Source organism: Tenrec ecaudatus, chromosome 18 (genome assembly GCF_050624435.1).
Source record: "Tenrec ecaudatus isolate mTenEca1 chromosome 18, mTenEca1.hap1, whole genome shotgun sequence".
Lineage (NCBI taxonomy): Eukaryota > Metazoa > Chordata > Mammalia > Afrosoricida > Tenrecidae > Tenrec > Tenrec ecaudatus.
Genome location: NC_134547.1, coordinates 608,725 through 628,987, shown reverse-complemented (window position 1 = coordinate 628,987; position 20,263 = coordinate 608,725). Strand labels below are relative to the sequence as shown.

The 20,263-nt window shown below is 52.8% G+C and overlaps 1 protein-coding gene and 1 long non-coding RNA gene across 3 annotated transcripts in view; one reads left to right on the top strand and one right to left on the bottom strand.

Annotated features, from left to right (window-relative positions):
• LOC142431509 (uncharacterized) overlaps positions 1-19,202 on the top strand; it is a 31,015-nt gene extending 11,813 nt beyond the window's left edge. The window contains exons 3-4 of one of the 2 annotated variants that reach the window (XR_012780839.1): positions 14,364-14,488; positions 15,327-19,201. This is a non-coding gene — a long non-coding RNA (uncharacterized LOC142431509). Of the gene's footprint in view, positions 1-14,363 lie in introns of both variants that reach the window. The other variant, XR_012780838.1, reaches the window with a different exon arrangement.
• Positions 3,455-9,647, bottom strand: A1BG (alpha-1-B glycoprotein). Its single transcript, XM_075537232.1, has 7 exons — positions 9,614-9,647; positions 9,146-9,418; positions 6,754-7,026; positions 6,251-6,538; positions 5,102-5,398; positions 3,960-4,257; positions 3,455-3,500 (listed from the first exon to the last, which is right to left on the bottom strand). Exons 1-7 carry the CDS (start codon positions 9,645-9,647, stop codon positions 3,455-3,457), a joined length of 1,509 nt encoding a protein of 502 aa, XP_075393347.1.
• Positions 19,203-20,263: the final 1,061 nt, after the last annotated feature.

Genomic DNA, 20,263 nt, shown 5'->3' with positions numbered 1-20,263 from the left:
TCCCCTTACAGAAGGGTTGTGGGAAGGAGATGAGCCAGTCAGGGTGCAGTATAGCAAAGATGAAGCATACAACTTTCCTCTAGTTCTTTAATGCCTACCCGCCCCCACTATCATGACCCCAATTCTACCTCACAAATCTGGCTAGACCAGAGGATGTACACTGGTACAGATAGGAACTAGGAACCCAGGGAACCCAGGACAGATAAACCCCGCAGGACCAATAGTGAGAGTAGTGATACCAGGAGGGTAAGGGGTAGGAAGGGGAAAACAATCACAAGGATCAACACATAACTCCCTCCCTGGGGATGGACAACAGAAAAGTGGGTGAAGGGGATGTTGGAAAGTGTAAGATATAACAAAATAATAATAATTTATAAATTATCAAGGGCTCAAGTTGACTTCAGAAAACGTTTTGAAAATGATGGCAACAAATGTGCTAGGCACAATGTATGTGTGTATGGGTTGTGATAAGAGTTGTACGAGCCCCCAATAAAATGATTCAAAAAACAATTCCTGATTTATGTTAACGAATCAGTGTCCTGACCCAAGGCAATAAAGTTAGGCATAAACCACAAAAGAAACAATAAAACACTGGTAGGTTAATAGGTCAGATATAAAATGGCAATTTTTCATGATTTTTATACGGAGTTTGGGAAATATCTAGATGAAAGCAATAATTAAAATCTTTATAACAAACGAGGTAATTCTAGAGAAGAGCTTCGAGGGACTTTTAGTTTTAAATTCAGTAGTGGAAATAAGAAATCATTTTTAAAAATTGATTAGGCAAAGTTTTAACTTAATTAGAGAAAATTTAAGAAAGTAGAATCGTCAATCCCATCAAGTCAATTGCGACCCTATAGGACAGGGTAGAATTGCCCTTTGGTTCTGAGACTGAAAATCTATACAGGAGTAGACAGCCTTATCTTTCTCCCGGGAGCAGCTGGTGGATTCAAATCACTGGCCTTGTGTTTAGCAGGTCAATGTGTAACCCACTACACCTGCAGAGTTGTTCAGCAATGTACAAGGAAGGGCTGAGGAAAGAATAAAACCCAAACCATCATGTTGGATCAGCAATTACACAAGAAGACACAAATGCCAGGACTGAAAGGGTATACAACGACAGGTAAGACAGATGCAGTCATGTGAGTGTATTTATGCCAGTCACCTCAAAATTTCAGATAAATATTCTGGAAAAAAATATGACCTATCAAACATACTGAAGAAGAGTTAAGTAATGTAACTACTAAAGAGAATCACTATACAAGGATTTACCCAGAAACAGCTCAGAGACAGGAAGGGGCAGGAGAGACAGACAGATGGAAGGGAAATCAGGGATGTGGGCAGAGCGCCTCTTCATTAAGGGTGCTGAAACTAATGCCACGAAACAAAATCTCCGTGAAGTGTTGAATGGAAAACTAATGTGCTCTTTATGCTTTCACCCAAATGACAAGAAAAAGTAAAATAATAATATGAATGAAATAGTTCTGTTGTATTTTTAACTCCTATTGGCATTGGAGGGGACGTTTACGAGCAAATGGGTTTTCAATTCAACAATTCATTCTCATTTTGATTCAAGACTTTGACTTCAGTCCCACTCTCCCTACTTCTGTTTACCATTTCCATTCGCCCATCTGTCCTGCCGTTTATCTCCGTGCAAATCCGGCCCTTTCCATATTGTGTGGTTGATTGTTCTAGAGAGTGTGTGCCTCCCTCACAGACCTATTGTTTGGCCGGAAGTTTGGCCACAGGGATGAGTTCAGTGCCAGGTTTGAAGGGTGACTATAGACCACCAGTCTCTATAAAAGTCCTGGTCTTTGTGATTTTGTGTGTGTTTCCCATTTCTCCCACACTATCCACGACCCTCTATAGTGAGGTCTTACAGAGGGGTTATCAGTGCTAGCCCGTCTCAGGGTCATAGAGGTTGAGGTTTGTGTGATCCCTTAGTGCTGTGGACTAACTGTTCCCTGAATCTTTGATTTTCCTTTTTGGCTTTGGATGGAGGGAGACCAATAGTTATACCTTTGATGCTGCTCAGAATACCCCTAATTGCTACACACCACAGTAGGTGCAGACATTGTCACTGAACTCTGTCATGCCAATTGATCCCAAATCAGTGGTGGTTCAGTGGAATCACCACTGAGCCCTGCTAGCATTGTGGGGTACGTGTAAGACTACTAACTGCAAGATCAGCAGTTCAAAGACCACTAGCTGTTCTACACAAGAAAGATGAGGTTTTCTACTCCCGGAAATAGTCAGTCTTGGGAACTCCCAGGAGTGGTTCTTCCCTATCTTGTAAGGGCAGTAAATTGACTTGATGGCAGTGAATTTTCTGGTTTGGAACCACCAAACTTAAAAAAATAATAATATAAACAGGGATACCAGGAAAGGGGTACATGGAGATTTTCTATATCTCCAATGTCATTTTCTCCATAAGCCTGAATTTTTTTATTTATTAAAAGATCATTTTATTGGGGGCTCTTACAACTCTTATCACAATCCATGCATCGATTATATCAGGCATATTTGTACATATGTTGCCATCATTCATTTCTAGAAAATTACTTTCTATTGAGCCCTTGGTATCCGCTCCTCTTTTTACCCCTCCCCCTGCACCCTCGTGACCCCTTGATAGATTATAAATTATATTGCTTTTATATCTCACACCGACCGCTGTCTCCTTTCCCCATGGTTTCTGTTGTTCTTATCCTGGAAGGAGGGTATGTGGTTGTGTGTCCATCATTATGTTCGATCAGTTCTCCCTCCCTCTCCTCCCCCACCCCCTTCTTCCTACCCTTCTGATATCACTATTCCTCCTCCTGGATGAAATGGAACCCTGAAACTTAGGGAGGCAGGAGGGGCTCGGATAGAGGAGGGGCCTGGCCCCCGCTCACAGCCAGGTCGGGCTCAGGACATGGTCCATAATGCACTGGGAAGCTGCAGGAGCAGCTGGATGGGCCCACAAAGCCTCTGAATGGCCTCCGGGTGGCACCAAAAGGTCAGTTGGAACCTTCCAGCGCCTCCCTCTGGGGAGAAAGATGTGGTGCTCGGCCTTGGTAGATGGTTAAGTTCTACTCTGCCTGTAGAGTCATTGCAAGTTGATTCAGAATGGACTCGAAGGCAATGGCATGTTGGTTTTCTGTTTGTTTTTGTCCCAGCAGGAACAGATACAGCCAACTAGGGTGGAGGTGGGTCTCGAACCTGGAGCTACCCCAACTGTAGGGAAGGCTTGCACACACCTGCTGGGCAGGGGCAGACTGGTGTCCAGTGAGTCATGGCCAGTAGGGGACCAGGGCAGAGGAGCCAGGAGGGCCTGGATCCAGCCTCCATCCTGCCCACCCTTGGGGCCCAGAGTCTAGCCCCTGGGCCCATCTGCTAGCCCTTCAGAATCCAAGCTTCAATCCCAAGTCTCAGCCCCCAGCCCTGGGAGTCCCTCCCCGGGCCTGCTTTGGACCCATTAGCCAAAGTCAAGTTCAAACCAAGGAGTTCCTCCTTTATTAATTCTAGGGAGCAAAGGGGGAGAGGGGTCCCCGAGTCCAGCTGCAGCAGGAAGGATAGAAGCCAGACCAGAGTGTTTCCCAGAGGTCACAGTGGCTGGTGGCAGGTCCGCTGCAGGGTCAACTTCCTTTTTGACAAATATGACAAAAGGAAAATAAGGGTTAGGGTGAGCTCAGGGGCAACTTGAGGGGTATTCTGTGCCTACTTCTCTGGGGAAAGTCTGGTGGGGGATTCTGTGCCTACCTCTCAGGGCAGAGCTTTCTGTGGTCCTTCAGCTGCCCCACTGCCACCCCCCTACCCTCACCCTAGGCCTCCAAGGACCAAACACTACCTACCGCTCCTGGGCCTCTGATCCCCTGCCTTCAAATTGGTAACCCACCCCTCTACACGCACACACACGCACACGCACACACACACACACACACACAGGGCATGGGCACTTCTGGGAGTGGGTCCCCCCAGACCCAGACCCAAGGGAGCTCTCACCTGCCACTCGGAGTTCCACGGGGTCGCTGAGCCCAGAAACCAAGGGTTTGGGCCACCCCACACGGTAGCGGCAGCGGTAGTTGCCAGCATGCTGCGGCCCCACGTTGTTCAGCACAAGCTCCCCTCTAGCCATGTGCACAGCCTCCACCTCCTCACCCTCACGTACCAGGTCAAATCGCAAATTGGACACGGGGCCCACACAGCGTAGGACCGCGTCCCGGCCTGGCGTCACCTCCCCCTGCCACAGGGGCTGGAGCCTCGGCCTTGGAGGGGGACCTAGCAGATGGAGCAGCCTCCTCAGTTGGGTGGATCACTTCCATCAGCCAGGGGGTCGGCATGAAAGCCTCCCCCAGGCAGACAAGCCCGGCACCACCCCTCATGGACTCTGAGCGGAGATGTCACCTCCCCGGTGCCTATGCTGTTCTCTAACCATCTGTGTCCAGCCAGTGTCCACCCCAGCCAGTGGCCTGCAGTCTGCTCAGACACTTCTTGGGGACACCCCCATCAGGGACTCAAGGCTTCGGACACTTGAGGTAATAAAATCAAATGATGGAGGGAAGGGGCCAACCCAGCAAAGGTGTGTCAGCCGACCTGGGACTGACCCCACCCCCCACCCCTCTGCCCCACCCCCCCTCCTGTCTGAGGCGTTGCTGGCCCAGAGGGAATGGAGACAAAGCGCTCTGCCTGAGGGGTCCTAGTCCACTAACACCAAACGCGCTGCCCTCAGACTCGTGGGTTTCCCAGACTGGACCCATTGACGGCAGTAGACAGCCCAGTCTTGACCCTTCGCCAAAGGCTGGTGGTTTCTAACCGTGCAGATGGCAGCCCAACGAGTAACCGTTACACCACCAGGGCTCCCTCATAGTCCAATAGGGATGTCCAATGGGGCCTGTGTTTGCCTCAGGGAAACTGAGGCATGGAAGGCGGGAACGCTGGCAGGAAGGTTCAGAGCCCTGGGGAAACTCCCAGAACGAGGCGTTCCCCAAGGACAGAGCCAAGCGCCACGCCCTCCGACTCCGGAGAAGAGGGGCGCCCCAGTCTCTCCCTCTGGACCCCGGGGAGGGGAGGGAGAGGGGCGCTCCCAGCCCCTCCCTGTCACTCAGGGGGAAAGCGAGCTCACCGTCCACCCGCAGCTCCAGAGCCGCGCTGCGTGCCGAGCCTGTGAGGGGCGTCGCTGGGTCCAAGTAGACACAGCTGTAGTTGCCCGAGTCCAGCGCCGACACGTCCTGCAGCTCCCAGAGGGCCTCGGCTCCTTCGGGACTCCGCAGGCCGTGCCACTGGTGTACCCGCGCCGCAGACTCCTGCTCCAGCGCGAAGCGCAGGCCGGCCCGCGGACCCCTGCACCGCAACCTCGTGAGCGCCCCGGGCTCCGGGGTGGCAGAGGGTTCCGCCTGCAGCTCAGGTGGGGGCAGCGAACCTGCAGAGGAGGGTGCTGGGTCCTGAACCCTGCACCTCCCTTAATCCCACCCTGTACCTCCCCTAGTCCCTACCCTGCACTTTCCCTAACCCCCACCATGCACCCTCCAGTACCCCCAGATGCACTCCCCAGGCTGAGTCTGGTGGTGTCCAGGTAACCAGGGGCCCTGGTCCCTGCACACTGCTAACAGCTCCACCCCAACCCAGAGTCCAACTGGCCCTTCTTGGCTCTCACACACACATTCACACACTCACAGTCACACACACACATTCACACCCTCAACATGTCCTTAAAAACACATGAGGGCTTGAGATCTGTCTGAGCATGGCTCCTGGCCCCAAGCTTCCATCTTGGTGTGTCACTCCAGTGAATGTGAAGGATGCTGTCCCAACATCCGCTCCCCGCTGCCAAGGCATTGGGTGGGGGGCACTTGGGCCACCCGGGCCTCCCAGCGCTCAGGCTGAGCTCACCGAAGGTGATCACACTCAGGCATGAAGTCGAGGAAACAAGTTGGCCGGGAGCTGCCCTAATGGCCACCTGGTGTTAACAACACCTACAGGCGGGTCTCAGCGCCCACCTGTGCTGCCTGGGATCTGGAGGCACACCTGTGTAGCCTGGGCCAGGACTTCCCATTTGCCCATTTCCTTGTGATGTGCCCTCGTGGTTACTGTGGTTACCACCCCATTGTGGAACAGTGAGGGGGGGGCTGCGGGATGAGGCTGGCAGATGAGTGTGGATGGATCTAAGCCCTGCTGCCTGTAGGCCCCCACTCCTATCCACCACCCCAGCCCACCAGGACCAAGCTCCCTGACCTCTGGGCTACACCCTGTCCCCCGCTCCTCACTGGCTCACCATCACTCAGCAGCAGCTCCACAGGCGCGCTGTCCCTGGACCATTCCCTGTCAGAGTTGTACAGGCTATACCGGCAGGTGTAGAGGCCGCTGGCCATTGTGTCCGAACTGAAGTACACTTGACCGGGGGTAGTGCTGTGCATGCCTACCAGCATTTGGACATCTCCCCGCCAAAGTTGGAATTGCACGCCGCTCAGGGGCGCCACACAAAGCAAGTCCTTTTTGGTGCCCAGAAACAGGACAGCTGCGTTCTCATTCTGGATGCTGAGTGTTGGTGGGGGTGGCACCTCTGCAAGGTAGGTGGGAATGACACATCCCCCCAGGATACTGCTGTGCGCCCAGCCTCCATACCTTGCCCTCCCTGGCCAACTCCCATGCAACTATCAAGGCCAGGCCACTGTACAGGTATCCTGGGAGGGGTATTCAGCGTGCATGGCAGAGAGCAGCCTCACCCTCCCAGAGTCTCTGCCCCAGGAAGCCCTCAAGAGCAGTCCTTGCACTTACCCAGCCCTTCAATGCTCACGGTGGCGCTGGACTCCGAGGGATGGCCTGAAGCATGTGTTCTGTAGCTACAGCTGTAGTTGCCAGCACGGTGGACCAAAAATGTGGCCTTCACGTCCTTTGGGGCCTCGGCCACCTCCAGGAACTCATCATCGCCCTCCCGCTTCAGGAGGAAGGTCACACCCTGTAGTCCCCCACTGCACACCAAGGTGGTGTTCAGATGCGGTGTGATCCAGGACACTGGCTTCGCTGAGAGAGAGGGTCGGGGCAGGGAGTCTGGAGAATGGGGTAAGGAGAGTTTTCAGACTGGACTTGGGTCCTCCTCTCAAGAAAACCAGGTCAGGAATGTGAACAGTCTTGGTAGCATGCAGAATGCTTTGAACAGTGGATTGTTGCAGATGCAGTTAAAATTTAGTGTCCTAGCTTTTGATCTTCGTTTTGAGCCATTTTAAGTTTGTTCTAGTTTTGAATATTCTCTACTTTCTTTTCTTTTTTTGTTTTAAATCATTTTATTGGGGGCTCGTACAACTCTTATCACAATCCATCCATCAGTCCACTATGTCAACCACATTTGTACATTTGTTGTCTTCTTCATTTTCAAAACATTTGCTTTCTACTTGAGCCCTTGGTACTAGCTCCTCATTTTCCCCTCCTTCCCCACCTCCCCTACCTTATGAACCCTTGATAATTTATAAATTACTATTGTATTTTTTCATGTCTTACACTGTCTGACGAGACCTTCACCCACTTATCTGTTGTCCATCCCCCAGGGTGGGAGTTATATGTAGATCCTTGTAATCAGTTCCCCCTTTCTACCCCACCTTCCTTCTACCCTCCCAGTATTGCCACTCTCACCACTGGTCCTGAGGGGTTCATCTGTCCTGGATTTCCTGTGTTCCCAGTTCCTATCTGTACCAGTGTACATCCTCTGGTCTAGCGGGATTTGTAAGGTAGAATTGGGTTCATGATAGTGGGGTGGGGAGGAAGCATTTAGGAACTAGAAAAAAGTTGTATGTTTCATCGTTGCTACACTGCACCCTGACTGGCTCGTCTCCTCACCTTGACCCTTCTGTAAGAAGATGTCCAGTTGCCTACAGATGGGCTTTGGGTCCCCACTCTGCACTCACCCTCGTTCACAATGATTATGATTTTTTTGTTCTTTGATGCCTGATGCCTCATCCCATCAACACCTTGTGATCACACAGGCTGGTGATCTACTTTCTTTTCAATGGAGGTTTTAACCTGTGTTACTTTGTTTTTGTTGCTGGGTTTGTTTGTATTATATTTTTCTGCGTATGAAATCCAGGGTGGACAAATCTATTAAAACAGTAACTAGGTTAATGGTTTCTTGGTGGTACGGCAGAGAAAGTTGGGGCGGAGGAATGGGGAGCTAATAACGATGAGGACAAGAATGAAGAAAATGTTCCAAAAACGATTGTGGTGATGATTACCCAGCTCTTCATGATGAGGTTGAACTAGTGGACTGTCTGATATGTACATCATAGGCCAGTGAAACTGTTGGGGGAAAAGCAGGTCAGGAAACTAGGGCAGTGGGGGACAGTCATAGGGAGAAGGGAGACAGGGGCCGGCTGAAAGAGGAGCAGAAAGCAGGCAGAGCCTCCCGCCATCTGTGGTGCTTTCCTTTATTGCACTCTCACAAATTGAAGGTGTGCAGCAGACAAGCAAGTCTGTCACCAAAAGCAAACACATTCACTGAGACCGAGTCAATGCAGACTCATGGCAATCCTCTAGGACAGAGTAGAACTGCCCCTGTAACTGTGCGGGAGCAGAAAGCCTCCGCTTTCTCCCACGGAGGGGCTGGTGGTTTCGAACTGCTGACCTTAGGTTAGCAGCCCAGCATGTAACCACCTGCCAGCCAGGGTTCCGTAAACCAGTCTCAAGGGCACTCTTTTCCCAACAATATATGCTGTCTCTGTGTCTCTGGGTCAGTCACACACTATGTGCAACCTCCTCATCTCATCGGGTGACTGAGTGCAGCCCACGGGCATCAGATCTAGTGTGCGCACCGCGTCACTGCTTTTCTGTGCGCTGAGAAACTGCCCAAACCTGCGCGGCGCCTGCTCTCCCACTGTTGCCGCTCTCATTTGCATAGCATATCTGAGGCCTGCTTGCGTAAGGCCCCTACTGTGGGCCAGGCCTGCTTTACGCCGCCAGTGGGCTCTGCGTATTGGCGCCTCACAATCTCTGGGGTCAGAAGAATATCACCCCTTCTTACACATGGGGAGCCAACTCTTGGCATAGCCAGGTCCACTCAGCTCAAAGAGGAGGTCGATGGAAGGCCAGAGAGGGAGGGCTAGGGGTGGGGAAAGAGAGGTCCCTGCAGGTTCCTTCCCAGGTCCCTGCCTCTTGGTCACCCGTCAGGGCCTCTGCTTACCTGCCCCAGACACCTCCACCAGCTGGCTCAGCTCTGTCCACCTGTCGCCCATGCTCGTCCGGCACCTGTAGAGTCCCCGGGTTTCACTGGTCACTGCTCCTAGGACAAAGCGGTACTCCAAGGCCAACACATCCACGGGCTCCTGGGCGACCCCATCCTTGAAGAACTGGAAGCCCAGGCTGCCGGTGTAGGCCCGGCATGTCAGGGTCACGTTGGCCCAGGGCTCCAGCAGGGACTCAGCCTCCATCCACAGCGTGGGTCGGGTATCAATAACTGCATGGGGAGGCCAGGGTCAGCGTGGGGGTGCAGCCAGGACCAAGGGCTCCCAGCCCCCACCTCTAGTACTCACAGATGGCTGCCATGGTGGCCGGACTCAGGGCAAGGCCTGTGGAGACAACACCCGTGAGGACTCTGCTACTCCCTTCCCGTGCCCTCCCGCAGAGGGGCCCTGGCTGAGATGTGCCTCACCCCAAATCAGCAGGGAGGCCAGCAGCACAGACATGATGCCCAGTCTCCATGCAAGGCCCGGGAGTATCTGGAAGGAGCACCTGGGTTATATAGTAGAAGGGTGTTGGGGCGGGTGTGCGGAGCATTGACCTGCAGCTTGTTTGCGCTTCCAGGAAGCCCCGAGGTGACTCGGGGGAGGGCAAAGGGTATCCCTGGGGAGAGCAACCTGAGCCACCTTGGGATTCACAGTCACAACACGAATTAACGAGGTTGTTTTGCAGTGTGCTGTTCCTGTAACACAAATGCCACAAGTCGGTGACTCCAAAAAGCAGGCATTTCCTCTCTTACAGTTTCCGAGGCTGGAAATGAGACGTCAGGGTGCATGGCCTTCTCTCCCTGTTAGAACTGAGGACACCAGCTATGGTGGAAGGCCTTCTCTCTATCAGCCCTGGGGAAGGAAGGTCGTGGTCTCTTGTTGACATCTGTGGTCTTGCTGTTCCTTGAAGAGCTCCCTGTGCTTCAGCGCCAGTCTTCCCCTTCCAAAGTCCTGCTGGCTCCCAGCTTGTCTTTCTGGATGGTCACCAGGCCCCTCTCTCAGCTGCCTTCTCTCCCCTTTGATCTGTTGTAGGAGAAATGGCGTGGCTCAAGCCAAGGTCATACATCCCGCACTGATCCTGAGCAAACCTAACCTAACCCTCATTCGCACACCCTAATCCTGCCTCAGGAACAGAAGGGACAAATCAATCCCGAACCGAACCACTGTGCCTCAAGGCCAATATTTCCAACACCTCATGATGTGGAGACCTCCACGCAGTTCTGGGGATCTCGGCGCACCCAGGCTGACACATAGCTGATGCATGGCATGTGCCCTCGAGTTGCCTCCTCAAAGCCACCCCATGACAAGGCAGAACTACCCTGTTTACTTGGCTGTGATCTTTTTTTCTTTGTTCCTGAAGCCTTTTGATTGGAAGGTAATACAGCTATCATGTCATTCCATAGTGCAGCCACAGCACGCAGTCTCGTCCAACTGCTACCACAGCCCGTTTCCAAACCGTCTCTTTCTTCTTGAGCTCCTTGAGATCAGCTCCTTTGACACCCCACCCCCACTTTCCCCACTGTGCCCCCAAGAACCCTTGTTCTACTTGCTGTCTCTATAGGTTCATCAATCCTGGGGTTCATCTACCGATAAAGAAAGAAAGAACCATGTAACAAAAATTCAAGAGGGCAACCCCCAATAACAAACTACATCGAGCTAAACCCCAATATGAAAAAGAAGGGAAGAAAACAACACAGAAAGTGTTGAAAACCCAGTTGGGCCCAATGTGCATCCGATGGGAATCAAGCGACAAAGTTGTAACTGCTCCAGTCAGGTTTCTCCTCTTGATGGTCTGTGGGCGTCTCCCCAATGCTCTCTGTTTGTGTGACCAGCCCTCCACAAATGGAGGGACATCCAGAGATGGTTCCCTGTGTGCCTCTCCCACACTTAGCTGTAAGCTCTACGGGGAGCAGGTCAGCGGTCTTTCCCTGTGGAGACCCCGGGGGGCTGTTAGTACCTGAGGGCTTACCTGTGCTACCACCAGGCCCCTTGGAAGGTGTGCTGTCTGGGTTATCTCCCCATCTCTAGACCCCTGGATTACCCTAGTGGGCAGGCTGGCTCCTGCAGTGGCCTGGGCAGTAGATGACAGGGATCATAGGGCCAGGATGATGGCCGTGGGCAGGTGAGCAGAAGAGCCCTCATCAAAGGCAGTGGATGTTGTTGGGGACCAGCAGGCCCCCCCACCCCGACCACTTCAGACCCAAGTTTGGTCATACCGACCCCCAAAGTCAAGACCCTTGTGGGCCCAGAGGCCCTCCCAGCTGGTCTCTGTGGTCACTGAGTTCAGTCTGGGCACCCCACGGCCCTCAGTCCTGGCTGAGCCACAGTGGGGAGGAACCCCCAAAGAAGGCACTCACTGTAGGCAGAGCCCTCAGCCCGGCCCCCCACAGTGCCCTGGCTGTCACCTTGACCACAGCACATGGCGGGTCCCTTCTCCCACAGCGCTACAGCTGACTGGCTCAAACCAGCGCCCTTTCCAGGAGCAGCCGAGCGCTTCAGCCCTGTGCAACCAGGGATTCCTGCTAGGACAGGACCCGTGAGCCGCCTCTTCAAGTGCACCCTCCCCGCCCTGTCTTCATCTGTGCACGGCACATGTTTCCTGGATCAGGCCCTCCTGGAGGCCAGGCTGGATGGGGAGCAGAGAAGGCCAGGGAGTAGCTGGTGTACGGGCATGGGCCCCAGTGGTGCAGTGGGCACTGGGTGCAAAGGGACCTCGTGGAACTGGAGGGGTTGGCAAGGCTTTTAAGGGAGAATTAGGTCAGCGGAGGGGAGCGGCCAGCCAGCACAGGGCTAGCATAATGGGAGTGGAGGAGGAGCCAGGGGCAGAGTGGGGCTGGTGGGGGGAGAGCTGAGACATGCTGGGGCCCCTCATGCTGGGCCTAGTGAGGCCATGTGGGGACTGCCACTGAGTGGGACGGGGAGCTGGGGGGTGGTAGTTCTGTGTCCAATTGGTTAGGGTGTGCCTTCTCAGTAGTGTGACGTGTAGAGGGCTTTGCTCTTCCATAACCTTGTTGTCATGAGGCACTGTTGAGTAGAGGCTGACTCACGGGGACCCTGACCCACAATAGCACAAAACCCTGCCCGCTCCCGCCCCCTCCTCACAGCCAGCCCTGTGCTTGAGCATGTTGCAGGAGCCATGGGGTCAGCATATGACCTTGAGGACCAGCCTTATTGCTGCTGAGCCTCTCTTTACCAAGCTTGATGTCCTTCTGAGAACATGTCCTCAGTGTGGAAGGAGAAGTCCAGCTGTGCTGGCATCTAAGAGCATGGCTAAGCAGGTCTCCAAGGAGCCTCAAGCTCTGGCAACGCTCCATGGGTTGGCTTGGCCCGCAAGTATATAGCACACAAGTTGAGGCAGAGAACTAGTTAAAGCAGCAGCACACTAGTCCAATCACCAGGGAGCAAGAGAGCCATTTATCTCTTTACCCTCCAACCAAATTGTGACCTAATTAATCTCCGCCCACATGTTCCTACTGGCCAGGTTGGCACAATAAACCTCCTATCACATAAGGTAACATCTTTGTTTTTCAACACTCCAAAGAGGTCTTTATCAGCCCATTGGTCCAATGCAGTAAGGGCTCGGTTCCTTGACTGCTGCTTCCGTAGGTGCTGACATCATGTAATAGAATGTAATCACATTCCACAGCCAGATCTCATGGGAAGTCAGTTGAATGGGCATTTCATTGGGGGTGTGGCCTGCCTCTGGGCATGTAAGTGCATGTTGTAGCAAAGTTCATTTTCTCTCTAGCCTGTCTCTTCTTGTCACCCAAATGCCAATTCCTGGGATTTAGAGCTGCAAAAGTCCCTGGCCTGCAGAGCCCCTCTCTGGTCCAGTTCTGCTCCATGCAGGCAGCTTCCCTGGGAACCACCTATGTACCCATGGATCCTCTTTCCTATGTCCTGGCCCATGAGAACAACAGTGGTGCCAGGATAGGGTCCTAAGTATTGCTCCCTGCTGTGGACTGAGCCAGCCTGGCACGTGGGCGAGATACTGGATCCATGAGGAGGTGGCAGGGTTCCAAGTATTTATCTTTGTAAAATAGACTTCTATCCACTCCCACCCCCTCCCTCCCTCCACTCTCACTCCCACCAACTACCCTAACTTTTAACTCCATGCCACCACCATCACCATCACTGACTACTACCACCCCTATCACCCCCACTCACCCTGTCACCTCTGCCTCATCACCCATCTACCCTACCCCACCCCCACCACCATCACCATGACTGACCACTACCACCAGCCCATCACCCCCACTTGCCATATCACCTCCATCTCATCACCCATCTACCCTACTCCACACACCACCACCACTATCATCACTGACCACTACCACCCCCCATCACCGCTATCACCATGACTGACCACTCCCACCCCCCATCACCATGACTAACCACTACCACCCCCCCATCACCACCATCACCATGACTGACCACTACCACCCCATCACCATGACTGCCATCACCACAGCCACCTTCCCCCACCCCCACCAAACCCAAATAAAATAAAAAGACTCTGGACTGCCACAGTGTGGGGGAGCATGGAGGCAGAACAGGGAGGATGGGGTGGGTGAAAACAGCTGAGAGCTGACATGGCAGGGCCACCCCAACACAGCCCTTTGGACTGCTTCCTTCCCCCAGAACCAGACCTCTGCCCTTCCAGGAAGGGAAGTTCTTGTGCAACTTGGAGCATGGGGGGTGGGGATGGGGCAGGCAGGGAGGGGAGGGAGCTCCCATCCAGCGTCATCTCAGCTCAAAGTGACTTCCGTCTCAGTCTTTTGTTTTTTATTTTTTTCTTTGAGGTTGAGACCCCCATGCCTGCTGAAGCCCACAGGTCCTGACATGCCACATCCTCTGGCCAGCTGTCGCTGTTGGCCCTGCACACTGTTGCTGGCCTCAGCCTGCATCCCAGGGAACCCTGACCCCCGCAGCTCAGCAAGCTGGCCCTGTGTCTGGCTCAGAACCAGTGCCATCAAGGGCGGGGTGGGGCGGGGCGGGCCTTGCAGCCCACACGGCGTGGGGGGGGGGACACTGTCAGAAGGCCTGACACCAAACAATTGTCTATAAAATGTGCAGTATTTCAGCAGAAATGTGGTTTTAAAAATATAACTATTCCTTAGTTACGGGGGGTGGGGGGTAGGGCATAGTGGTTACACATTTGACTTCAATTCACAGGTCGGCAGTTGGAAACCACCAGCAGCCCTGTGGAAGAAAGACAAGCTTTCTACTCCCGTCAGCAGATACAGTCTCGAAACACTCACGGGCAGTTGTTGCTGTGAGTCAGTATGGACCAGATGGCAGTGAGTTTTGCTTTCAATTGCTTTGTTTGTTGAAACCAGAAGACGCTTTTCTTATGCAAGATTTTGGGTGTCAGCATCCTCCCAGGGCTAGAGGTCCCGGGTAATTTTCGTTTTGAGCCTTCTGCTCGCTGGTCAGACCCAAGTGCCAGGACACTTGGAACCGAATGGTTTTGTCCAGCAAGGTTTGCACGGCTTTTCCTTGCAGCTGGTGCTTTCAGAGTTGCCGACCGTCCATTTTCTGGTGTTGTCGCTGTGCTACTATGGGAGCAGAGCTTAGCAACTTGTGCCTGTACCTTTTTTGAGAATGGACTCGTCATCAGAGGAAGCCCAGGAGCCCTGGTAGTGTCGTGGTTACGTGTTGATGAGCATGGTTGGCCGTTTGAACCCACTAGCAGCTCCTCAGGAGAAAGACTAGGTTCCCACACCCATTGAGAGTTACAGCCTCAGAAACCCCCGGGTCGCTATGAGTCAGCACTGACCCAATGGCGGTGAGTGTTTGAGAGAGAGGAAGTCCGATGATCTTGGGTCTCTTCCGCTCAGAGGGACCCTACAGGACGGGGCAGATCTGCCCCTCTGGGTCTTCGAGACTGTAAACTTATGACTTCTCTGGTTAGTCCCACACTAGTGAGTGTGGTCTAAGCACCCTGTGTGGCCACGGCTGTGAATTTTTGAACCCGGCAGAGTAGTAGAGAGTGTTGTGGGAGGAATGACTAGCGTCAAGATTGGTTCCACACAAAACATGGTTGGCATGTGGAGGTGTCTGACCTCATGGGAATCGGCTTAGAGCTGAGGCTGCTGTCAGTTCTCTCCCTTTCTGAGATTAGATGCTTCCTCACAGACGGACATCCATCACCTCCATCGCATTCTCCTCCTCCACTGAAGCAAAGCACTCACCCAGTCCAGCCGGCATCCGAGGGGCAGGAGTCACAAGGATGCAATTATCAGGAGGCAAAGGCCGTGAGGAGTGTCGTCCGAGGGCTGCCTCCTGCGTTCTTCCCTGGAGACCCAGCCCAGTGGAGACTGCATGAGTCAGGGCAGCGTCAGGGGAAATTGTGCAAGAGTTGAAATGGCAAAGGGGAGTCGAGGGCTCCCCCTTGTGAGTTACCGAGCGAGCGTGTAGATTTGGAGCTAGTCTTCGCCTCTATCGCCTCTGTCGTCACAAAACTCTGAGAGTGAGGCAGAACGCCCTGACCTGTCAAAAAGCACACGAACGTTGCCTGCGGCGGCTCGTTCCGACTACCCAGTGGGTGTTGACCAATTTGGCCTCTGTTAACAAGTGCAGGTGACCCTGCCCGACCCCGTCTCCGGTACAACCTCATGCCAGTCCTGGAGGAGTACAACCTCTCGGCCGAGTGGCTCCTGAATTCCTCACCCACAAGAACTGCGACGGGAGAAAAATAATCATAAAATGAAAAATTAAAAGAAGAACTGTGGGATGAAGATTGACTGTGGTGATGACTCTCCAGCTCTTCTAAGTATGATTATTGTTGAATGATATACACTATGATAGATCTGCCAATAAAGCTGTTCTTTAACACACACACAACTGGGAGGGATCAACGGGGTTTATGGTTGCTTCAAGCCACTACGTTCTGAGCTAATTTATAACCAGCCATGGTCAGCCAATCCGACAGTCTTTCGTCAAGGCAGACTCTGCGGCCAGAAAGGGGCCCTGCTCCCCATGGAAGTCTGACAGCCGTCTCTGCCCCTGCAGAGCCACTTCCTGGTCCCTCTGGAAGGGCTTGATGAAGGACAAGCTGTTTGCCAACACCTTCCTGTACAGTCACCGCACACGTCAGGCTGGCTGGTGCTACACCTGGCATGGGTTGAACACCCCAATTCAGGCATGCCTGTGCGTAGGAGATGGGAAGAGCTTGGATCCAGATCACCGCAGCAGAGTGACGCATCTGAATGCAGCACGTCACACTGGGTTCTTGGTTTCCCCATACATGTGGAAGCCGTGCTCACATGCTACTGTGGCCTGTCGTACGAGCAACAGCACGTGGGCAGGTCAGAGGTGCCGCGAAAGTGACCAAAGTGTGACACAGAGGCATGAAGGGGCACATGCCATTAGAAGAAACCTGGCACCCAGAGATAGGCTTGCTACAAACTCTTTACCATATAAACTCACACGAGGAGACAAGGTGCATCTGTGGAAGGAGGGTGCGAGCCAGCCGTCTTGGAAGTGGCCCCTCCAGCTCCAGCCACAGCTTCAAAGGACCGCTGTCCTGGCCACCTGGCTAGAGCTTGACCACAGCCTATGGGACACAGTGAACTGTAGCAACCCAGTTCAGCGCTTCCCGAATTCCTGCCCCGCGTACAGTGAGGACTTGAAGTGTTTCTCCAGTTACTAGAAGCCACTAGGTTGTAGAGGTGTTTGCAACTGGACCAAACATTTGCTGAAGGGGAAACCTGGTGTGAACCTGGCTGGGCCACCTGGCACACCTGGGGTATGGGCTGACACTCATCTCCACAGCACCTTGAGCATCAGAGGATACGGGAGAGAGCCCAGGGCCAGTCTGGCCCACATTAGGCACTTAATAATAGGCTGGACTGCATTATTTTAAACTGTCTCCATAGACTTGCGTATGTTCATTTGTATAATTCAGATCGTTTGATGCATGAAATCCAAGATAGATAAAGCCATCAGAAATCATAAGGGGAGCAGTGATTCCCTGAGGGTAAGGGAGGGGGCAGTAATTACATCATTACTGATACTAATGATAACTGTATAAAGTCACTGTATAGCGCACAGCCTCGGGACTGTCCTGGCCCCTCCTGGCCCAGGTGGTCTGCAGGCCTGGGGCTGCCCCAGAGGGACTCCACTGCAGGGGCCTGGGGACAACCTGGGTGCCCAGCCTGTTGCCCTGTGAGCACCCCAACTGGCCGACACCAGATAACCTCTGGCCGCCGCAGTGGTCACTTATAGGAGGCCTGTCCCTGCCAGGGAGCTCCGCAGGCCTCGTCAGGGAGGGTTTCAGGCTGCAGGCCCTGACTCCAGCCGGACAACAGGGGCTGTCCCCAGGGTGCAGGGGAAAGGGGGCAGATAGAGTCCTAAGAAGAGGCAGAGCCAACAGGTCCACACCAGCAGTCCAGCTTCAGAGTGAGTCATAGGGTTGTCATCGCTGCTGTAGTGACTGAGCTTCACAGGAGGAACGCCATCTTGTTTCAAAGTGTCTTTAACCCCTGCTAGCAACTAGTCCCTTTCTCCTCTTCCCTCCCCTCTTCGGAGACATCTCAAAGCCCTGCTGGCCCAGTTAGCAAAAATGTACACTGTTCTGTAAGACCTTGAATTAGCTCCTGCAGCAGTACTGTTCCCCTCAACCCCGTTACCCGGCCAATCTGATGAAAATGTAAGGGCTAGAACATCCCTCCTCTGGAGCCAGCCCCCTATTTTGAACTATACGAATTTTGGAATTTCTTGGTTCTGAAACAAGAGGTTTCTAAGTGCTACCCTAGTCTCAGGCCAGCTGCTTAATAAAGACTTTAATTATTCATATAGTGGTGTGGTTGAACTCATCCATTTATAACACTGCCCTCCATATACACTTTCCTCCTGCGAGGGGTGGCCCTGCCCTGTCCTCCCAGAGGGGCCTCTCCTGGGGCCCAGGGCTGCTCCCTGCTGCACAGTCTGGCTGATTCGGGGTCCTGGTTGCTGATCTGGAAAAGCAGGGGAGAAATGACTACGTTAGTTATTGCCAGACGAGAGGAGGAGTGATCTGAGGCAAAACTGACCCTACAACTGACCCCCATAGGCTAGTGCCCTAATGTGGTAGTTACATTATCTGGTGCCAACTTGAGTGAAGGAGTGGAGTTTAGTCTGCCAATCAAGCCGTCGCTTGATGACCTCATTTGGAAGTGCTATGGAGATAGTTACTCTCACTCCTTGTGAGACATTCCTATTGAGAAGACATATGGAATTACACTGATGGAGCCAGAGCCTTGGAGCTGGAGGAGCCACGTGGAGACCCACGCCAGCCCTGAGATGCTTCCACCACCCTGGATCCACAAGACTTTCTACCCACTGACCTGTGAGCTTCCTGCATTCAGCATCACTTCATGTGTTGCGTGAGTCTGAAGAGGAATTTATGGATTGGTATTGGACATATGGGCTAATATTGGACTTATGGACTTGATCTGGACTGGGCTGGGGTGGGATGTTTTCCTAATATACAATTACTCTTGAATATAAAGTTCTCTCTTACACCCATATGACTGTCTCCCTGGATTTGTTTCTCTAGTCAACCCTGACTAGCACACCTGGGAAGGGGGAAGACAGATGACCCTGCCCCTCCTCACAGCCACATCCTGGTGCTACCCAGAGCCAAGAGAACTGCCTCCTGAGGGTCCCCCTGCTCCCCAACATAACCCTGGCCCTGGCAGTTCAGGGCGGCAGTCTGTGGAGTGACATGGTAAGGCGTGACTCCAACACACACCGTGGGCAGGAAGCCACCATGCAGAGAGGGCTCAGGTGGAGAAGACCCACCTGGTTGAGTTGACTTGGTTACCTGTGTCTTCTTTCTCACACAGTGAGAAACCTGTAAGCCTTGAGTCTTGGCGTTCTCATTTTTCAAGTCCCCATACATTGCCCAGTTCCTCAGAAGGCTAAACACACTTGCACTTCTGGGTCTATCCTGAAGAGAAATGAAAATGGCATCCATGCCAGAACTTGGACAGCGAAGCACAGCTGATGAATGGATAAGTACGTAGGGGATACAACTTTTGTCTCCATAGATTTGTCTGCTCTGTCATTACAGATGGATGGACTCACACAAGGTCTGTGGCTGGTTCCCTCCACTTAGTTTTTAGTTAAAGTTTATCTATGATGTAGCATGTATGGTGTGGCAGTTACATAGTCTCCTGTCAACTTGAGTGAAGGGGTGGAGTCTAGCCTGTCAATCAGGTCATAGCCAATGATGCCTCTGTGTGAGCATGGCCTTCTCTGGAGGATTCTGGAAACTCCTGTCTTCCTCCCTGAAGGCAGGACAGATACACTCTCTCTGCTTCATCTTCCTGCTGGCAAGCCCTGGAGCTGGAGAAGCCACGTGGAGACCCATGCCAATGCTGAGATGCTTCCACCATCACTGGATCCACAAGACTTTCCACCCACTGGCCTGGGATCTTCCTGCTTTCAGAAACATTGCGTGTGTGGTGTGAGTCTGAAGAGGAATTTATAGACTATATCAGACATATGGGCTAATAGCAGACTTACGGACTTGATCTGGACTAGGTTGGGATTTTTCTTAATACACAACTACTCTTTGATAGAAAGCTCTTTTTCATCCTATCCCATGGGCCTCTCTCAGTGTCCCATGCCAAAGCAAACTGTCACCCTGAACCATAGCCTGGCTTTACCCGGTGAGCTTAAGGCACTGAAGCGGGTTGCACAATGAGACAAATAAAATAAATTTTAAAAAAGAAAGCTCTTCTCACACACATGAATGTCTATGAATTTCTCTACTCAACCCAGACTGACACTTACGAGTGCTTCATCATTATGCTGGGTATTTCATTGTGTAGATACAAGTGGGTACCCTACCCCGCCAAAAGGAAATAAAGCTCCACCTCATTGTAATCCACCCCACCCGCCTTGCTAGGAGAGCATTGAGCAACTCCCTGCTAGTTTATGCACCCAGTGGTGTCCCCTGGGAAGGTTCTCTCTAGTCACAGTGAATTTTTTTGTGAAAACAGTTTTGCTTGAAAACAGTTTTGCTTGTGGGGTGGTCGAGTTCAGAGAACAGCGTGCAGCTGTGAAATTTTGCTTCCTGCTCTGGA